At 43.6% G+C, this 7500-nt stretch overlaps 1 protein-coding gene across 2 annotated transcripts in view; it reads left to right on the forward strand.

Annotated features, from left to right (window-relative positions):
- Positions 1-7500, forward strand: part of LOC119577813 (flocculation protein FLO11-like) — a 15551-nt gene that overhangs the window by 670 nt on the left and 7381 nt on the right. The window contains exon 1 of one of the 2 annotated variants that reach the window (XM_037925384.1): positions 1-3393. This exon is cut by the window's left edge and continues 670 nt beyond it. In XM_037925384.1, coding sequence (XP_037781312.1) covers positions 1-3393 — 3393 coding nt within the window. The remainder of the gene's footprint in view (positions 3394-7500) is intronic. The other variant, XM_037925385.1, reaches the window with a different exon arrangement.

Here is a 7500-nt window from a genome sequence, read left to right on the forward strand (position 1 = left end):
GTCAAGAGAGAGCCTCACCAAGTTCCGATAGTTTAGAGGTTCAGGTGGAGCAAGGGGAGAGAGAGTCACCTACATTCGATAGCTTGGAAAGTATAATGAGCGACAGAGAAAGAGAATTACCATATCTTGCAGTTTCAAGGCTGTCGTGTCGAATAGGGGAAGCGAAGTCTGCGAGTTCCGACAGCCTTGAGGAGGTTGCAGGAGTTAAGGGCAACACTTCAGATGAAAGCTTCGACAGCCTTGACAGTGTCACAAGGAAAAGAAAAGGCATAGCAACGAGTTTCGACAGTCTGGATGGCTTCGCAAGGGGAAGTGCAAAGGAATCACAAAGTTCCGATAGTTTGGAAAATTTAATGGAAGACTCAGGCGAATGTTCACGAAGAAGAAATGGCGAGGGGGACAAGAAGGGATCTCAGACTTTCATCAGTGAAATGAAAGTGGCTTACACTTTTAAGAAGGGGAAGCGGTCAGGAGAGTGGAAAATCCCCAAATCCTTTAGCAGTAGTGCGACGGAAAGCGCTTCTGCAAAAGGGGACTCTTATGACGCCAGAACACCTTTGGGAATAAGAACGAGAACTCAGATCATCGATATCCATGTGTCAAGTGAAGGTGAGTCTCCGGGTTCTGACAGTCACACCACTATTGGAGGAGGGTCGTCAAAGTCTGACACGTACACTGCAATTCAGGAGTCTCCCGTTTTCGGTAGCCGCACGACTGTTGGGGGAGAGACTGGAAGTCATGACAGCTCAACGTCCATTGGAGGAAAGACTAGAAGTCATGACAGCTCAACGTCCATTGGAAGTGAGACTAAAAGCCATGACAGTTATTCATCTGCTGGAGGAGAGACGAAAAGTCATGACAGTTACTCATCTGCTGGAGGAGAGACGAAAAGTCATGACAGTTACTCATCTGTTGAAGGACGGACTAAAAGCCATGACAGTTATTCATCTGCGGAAGGAGAGACTAAAAGCCATGACAGTTATTCATCTGCGGAAGGAGAGACTAAAAGTCCTAGCAGGTATTTATCTGTTGGGAGAGAGACCTCAAGCCCTGACATATGTACGTCTATTACTGGAGAGACTAAAATTCTTGACAGTTATACATCTGATGGAGGAGTAACTGGACTTGACAGTTACATCGAAACAGAATCACTAATTTCCTTCAACATCAGAACAGCCGAAGGAGACTCCGTAATTAATGATAGCATAATAACAGTTAAAAGAGAGTCTCCAGTTTCTGTCGATCATATAGGTGAAGGGGAACCTCTAAGCCACAGCAGTTACACTCCAGGTGAAACAGAATCCCCGGTACCTAAAAGTCACACAATTATCGAAAGAAGGTCCCCTACCCCTGTCACTGACACACCGGCAGATGTAGAGTCTTTAGTTTCTGACCGTTTTAGTACCAGAGAAGGGGAATCTCCAATCCCTAACAGTTACAATTCCATTGAAGAAGAGTCTTATGCCTCGGGCAGCATCAGGCCTGATATGGAGGAGTCTTCAGACCCTGAAGCTCATACACCGTCCTCTGTACAATCTCTTGCACCTGGCAGTCGTATGTCCCCCGAGGATGAATCTCTCACCAATGTTAGTCAAACAGTCACTGAAAGTGTATCGTCGAGATCTGTTAGTCATGCCTCTTTTGAAGGGGATAGTTCATCTGCCGGCATATGTGCATTAGAGGGACGAGAACCTTCGGTCTCAGATGAGGTACCATCTGCATCACCTGCATCCGATAGGTACACCCCTGTTGATGAAGTGACTTTAAACTCTCTTCGTGATATTGTTCATGAAGGACCATCAAGGTCTCCAGTTCTTGACATTTATAGGTCTATTGATGGAGACACTCTACTTCCTTACAGTTATATTCCAGTTGCAGGAGAGCTTCCAATTCTTGGCAATTACACAATGACCGAGTATGATTCTCTGGTACTTGACGACAACGCAATTGCAGGGAAATTTCCAGCTTCCAGAAGTCCTGGAACTTCAGAAAAAGATTCTTCACTTTTTGATAACCACAACCATTCTGAAGTTGCAGGACTTCCCATACTTGACAGCCACACAGTAACCGCAGGAAAGCCTCCTTTGCCTGATGTGGGTAGAAGTCATACGACTGAGAAAAAGACTCCATTACCTGACAGCCTCGTTTATTCTGAAGGCGAGTCTCCCTCTCTTGACAGATGCATAACTTTAACAGAAGAGTCCATAGGCCAAACATATTTAAGTTCAGAATCTCTAACTTCTGACAGTCAAATGACTGCAGGAGAATCTTCAATGACTGGCAGCCATACAACTTCTGTAGGAATAGTTTCAATACCTGGCAGCTCAAAAACTCCAACAGGGGAGTCTTCATTGCCTGACAGCCAAACAACTGGAGAGGAAGAATTATTAATGACTGGCAGCCTTTCAACTTCTGTAGATGAACCTCCAATTCCAGGCTGTCATATAACTTCTCCAATACCTGACAGCCACACGACAACAGAGAGAGAGTCACCAAGCCCTAGCAGTCGTGCTCCTTCTGTAGGAGAGGCTTCGACTTTTGACAGCTACACGACAACAGAGAGGGAATCACCAAAGCCTGGGAGTCATACTCCTTCTGTAGGAGAAGCTTCGATTTCTTACAGTCACACGACAACAGAGAGGGAGTCATCCCTACCTGGGAGCTGCGTTTCTTCTGTAGGAGAGGCTTCAACTCTTGACAGTTGCACGACTACGGAGAGGGAGTCACCAAAGCCTCGCAGCCATACTGTTTCTGTAGAAGAGGCTCCACCTTCTGACAGCCACACAACTAAAGAGTGGGAGATACCAAGACCTGACAGCCATACTCCTTCTGTAGAAGAGTTTTCAACGCTTGACAGCCACACGACTACAGAGAGTGAGTCACCAAGGCCTGACAGCCGTGCTCCTTCACTAGGAGAGTCTCTCACTCCTGACGCACAGACAAATGACGATAAAGTTCTTTCATCTCCTGACAGTCTAACAACTTCTGAGGAAGAAATTTCAACACCTGAGAGCCGCATAACCTCAGTTGGAGATTCTTCACTGACTTACAGTCACGCTGCTATGGAACGGGGAGATAAAGAGGAGACGGCGAGTCTTCGTAGTGAGACGGATATAGAAGGAGAGTCACAGAGCTCTGCTGAAAGACCAACCGTGGGGAAAGAGGACAAGGAAAGCCAGTTTAGCACGGAGGAAAGTCCTGACAGCCAGGCGGCGCCGGAGGGGGGAGTAGGTCAGGCACCAAGCACTGACGTCCAGGCGTCCTTAGATGGGAAAACGGAAAAGGAGTCAGCACCTGAGAGTCATATGATGGTGAGACACAAGGAAAGGGAATCCACCGGTGATCACCATAATGACAGCCTTTTATTTGTAATGAGAGATGGTCGAGCTTACAGTAAGTTAACATAACGGTCTTACAGCTTGTAGATTGACTGATGGCAGCCTGATTAAAGGTAGTCAACAAATGCATTTAGTCATAGACGTTTTTGCTTTTCAGCGTTAGTCAACGCCGGTGTAAATTAATATACAACTACCTTGGATTCAAATGTTCATGAAAGATTGCCAGTAAACTATGTACATGTGTGTGTGTGTGTGTGTGTGTGTGTGTGTGTGTGTGTGTGTGTGTGTGTGTGTGTGTGTGTGTGTGTTGTGTGTGCATATATATATATATATATATATATATATATATATATATATATTATATATATATATACATATATACATATATATACACACACACACTCACACACACACACACACACACACATACACACACACACACACACACACACACACACACACACACACACACCACCACACATATATTATGTATATATATATATATATTACTATATATAATATATATATATATATGTGTGTGTGTGTGTGTGTGTGTGTGTGTGTGTGTGTATGCGTGTATGTATATGTGTATATTGTTATCTTATGAACCTGTACTACTCTATATGCAAAGAATGGCACTGAAACGCGTGGCTTTGTTTACATCCGAGAATCAAGGGTGTTGTTTGTCACGTCATGGCTGGACTACTATCAGACTTCATTCCTTCCCTTCTGCATGGTTTAATATTACTTTCACATACAGTACTTGTCATTCTCTACTTTCATTTTACGTATAAGCACATGTGAAAAATAATATAACCTCAGGGGACTGTACTTTACCATTCCACACGAAGCATTATGAAAATTTAGATAATAGCATAAGAATCGACCTTTTCGAATATCACGGTAATAGGTAGTTCCAACAGTGACCCTACCCGGACGTGTATAGCACCGAGCTAAATTTTCACGGGCGATCACGACATCCCGAAGATCAAGTGACACCAGGGTAAAACAGCCCGGCCACTTAGCCAGAGCGTCAGACCCACGGCAGACATGGTGGGTGACTGACACTAGAAAGCGTGAAGCGACCTTGTTAACAGGTCCCTCGTCCGCCTAGATAAACAGTAGCTATAGCGAAGGAGATCGGACAATGGCGTTGATGGTTGATGTGAAATGTGTTCGGGTCTTTACAGTTCCTTCCTTTCCTTTCCTGCAAATTTCATCAGCTGATCTTATATAGAGTTATCTTGTTGCGTTTTTGTGCTGATCAAAATATATAATGATAACACGATTGTGAATGACAAAAGAATATCACAGAGTAGTGGGTTAAGGGTACAGAAATCGGATCATGAATGATGTATGTTTCTCACTAATCTGAAATTCTTATCATGTCTTTTCATATAGTATAACTCGTTTGGATTTTTTCCCCCTGAAAATTGCTAAAACCCCGAGGGTAACTTTTACCTGGAGGAATCATGGCCTGGGAGGTCAGAGGGGCCGGGTGAAGGTGGGCGGACGGAAAGGAGGGAGGGAAGGGGGGGGGAGACACGCGAACCGGGAGCACGGTAGGCTGCGTCACGCCTCATACCGGGCTACTCGCAAACCGGTTCGGCTCTTCTGCTGCAGAGGGGGGGGGGGCATGTTGTGGGCGTAAGAGGGATGTGGCGGTGGGTTCTGTGTTAGAGGGAGAGGAGAGTAATTCTGGGGAGTGTAACGGGATATTAGTCCCGTAACCGCAGCTGCAATAGACTTTCTGTTTATGTTCGTCTGGTTACCGTTACAGAATATTTTTGTGTCCTTAATGATGAAATCTTTCTTTGGCTTTCTGCGTATTTCGTTTACATTTGCAATGTTCATTCATTCATATTTTGCCTATTCTTTTACTGTCATCATTATAATACTTAAAACGTATATGTTCAATGACGTTAGTAAATACCACAGGGAAACAAGATCAAACTGAAAGCAACACAGAAGCTGTGAGTATGCATCATGGTGGACGCAGGCCTTTTTCCTTCTTTTTTATGCTTTATACCCAAAATAGTCAAGCTAAGGTGAGCCAACCTACCCGACCGTGTCTTTACGATGTGAGACCACGTTGCGTTAGAAAGGCGGTCATTTTACACAATACTGTTTGATGATAGAAAAAAAACTCGCTTAACACCTTCGTCTTTTGAATAAAGCACAGAGATGATCTAGATTTCAAAATCTCCAGGAACTGAAAGAGCTGATTCCGGAGATGAATAATTTTTTTTTTTTTCACTTCCAGAGATACATACTTAAATGTAAGCTCTAACACAAATTAGCATGGTTAGATATAAAGAAAACAGCAAAAAAAATGCCCATTGAGTGGCACTAATGTTGCACTGAGACACACAACAAAGTGCAGATATAAGTAGTCGTGGTGGCAGACCCTCGCGGCCAAAATTAGCGTTCGCAGAGAACCAGCGGCACGCATGCGCACTTGAATTTTCTCCATAATATAGACGTGTAACCGCACATGCTTCGTCACGGAGCTTGACGAGCTTGCCAGATGCCTATAGGATAAAGCCTTTATGACTCCTTATATAATGGCAATTAGTGATAACAGTGCTTGGTTGTGAGTGATGCCAAAACATGGTCGAAGTCTTGTTTATTCCAGGCACACAGAATGATTTTAATTAATTTCCCCCACACACTTAGATTTTGCCAAAAATTCGTCTTTAATCGGGAAATGCCGCTTTATTCGTGCGATTTCTTTCTGTCCATCAGCACTTTTTTTTCAAGCAGAAGAGCACGTGTTTTGGTTGCCCGTGCACTTCGATACTTTATTCATGGTGATGAGCTACGCGTGACCAAAACTATTTAAAAATGGAATACCCTGGAAGGCGTTCAATTGGGCATAGGGTGAAGTGAGTCACCGCCCATATTGGACACCGAGGGCGTGGTTGGCCTTCCCCTCGGCCCGCCCACCGAAGCCCGGGCGGCGCGAGGGGAAAGCGGGAGGCAGTTCATCGTCTGGAGTGGCTGGAAGAGGGTTGATAGGAGGGAGCAGAGGAGAGAGACAGATAAAAGTGAGAGAGAGGGAAGGAGGAGGGAGAGATGGAGAGCAAGGAGACGAGGGTGACTTCCGGGACCAAGATGTCCTTCTACGGTACTTATCTTCTTGATGCTGCAAAGCGCGAGGCGGAAAGAAAGCTGCTCTTGTACTGCTGCTTATTTGATTTCCTTCTGTCTTCTAAACCTAACCAAGACGACAGAACTAGACCCGCACACTCAGCCACACTAATCACAAAGCACTCTGTGCCTCGATGCTGCACTTTCACACTCACAGCTACACTAATCAGGGCATTCTATGCCTCCACTTCTTAACTTTCACACTCACAGCGACACTAATCATAAAATGTTTAACATTATGTATACAGCAACGCTAATCAGACAGATATTCACACTCTTAACTAAGCTTCTGCACATTTGAAATGTACTTAATAACAAAAGCTGCACTACACACTATTGCACTGACATGTACCAGTATTCACGGATATATGCTAGGAAGAACTTTCATCACATCCTCCGAAAACTTTATCTAGTTGATTCTGAAAAAAATAACTGTTTAGACTGGAATGTTTCTTATAGTTTTGAAGATGAGAAAGTCTCTTTTTCGTCTTTTTGAATTTTTTTTCCCTTTAAACTTGTAAAAATCTAAAGGAGAAAGCAAAGAAAGATCTTGATTCGAATTTTTCCATTCTGAGGCAAATCGAACGATTCAGACTATTTGAGTTTATTCTTATTAGAATGTATATATTTACTCTTTCTAAATAATTCGGCATCAGAGTCTTATATTGGCAAAATTCTCATATCTTATGTTTTCATTCCATTCTTATATACGTATAAACATGAACTGATGATCATTCATGCATGCTAGCACTTACGCACTCAAAGAGACGGTTTGTTTATCTCAGGCATTTTACTTAAAACACATCGCTATCAGTTTAATGCATTTTCCCCGTATATTGCTAACCTGAAGTATTACAACTCGGAACAAAATTCCTTTGGATGTGGCGGATATCAAAATGTTTATCTATCATGAAATTACGAAGTTTGTCATCCTCGATGTAAGACTGATGAGAGCGAAGTACCAGGTTCTTCGAAGTGTCAGAGAAATTGATTAACACGAGACCGACTATCC

Source organism: Penaeus monodon, chromosome 10 (genome assembly GCF_015228065.2).
Source record: "Penaeus monodon isolate SGIC_2016 chromosome 10, NSTDA_Pmon_1, whole genome shotgun sequence".
NCBI classification, from domain to species: domain Eukaryota; kingdom Metazoa; phylum Arthropoda; class Malacostraca; order Decapoda; family Penaeidae; genus Penaeus; species Penaeus monodon.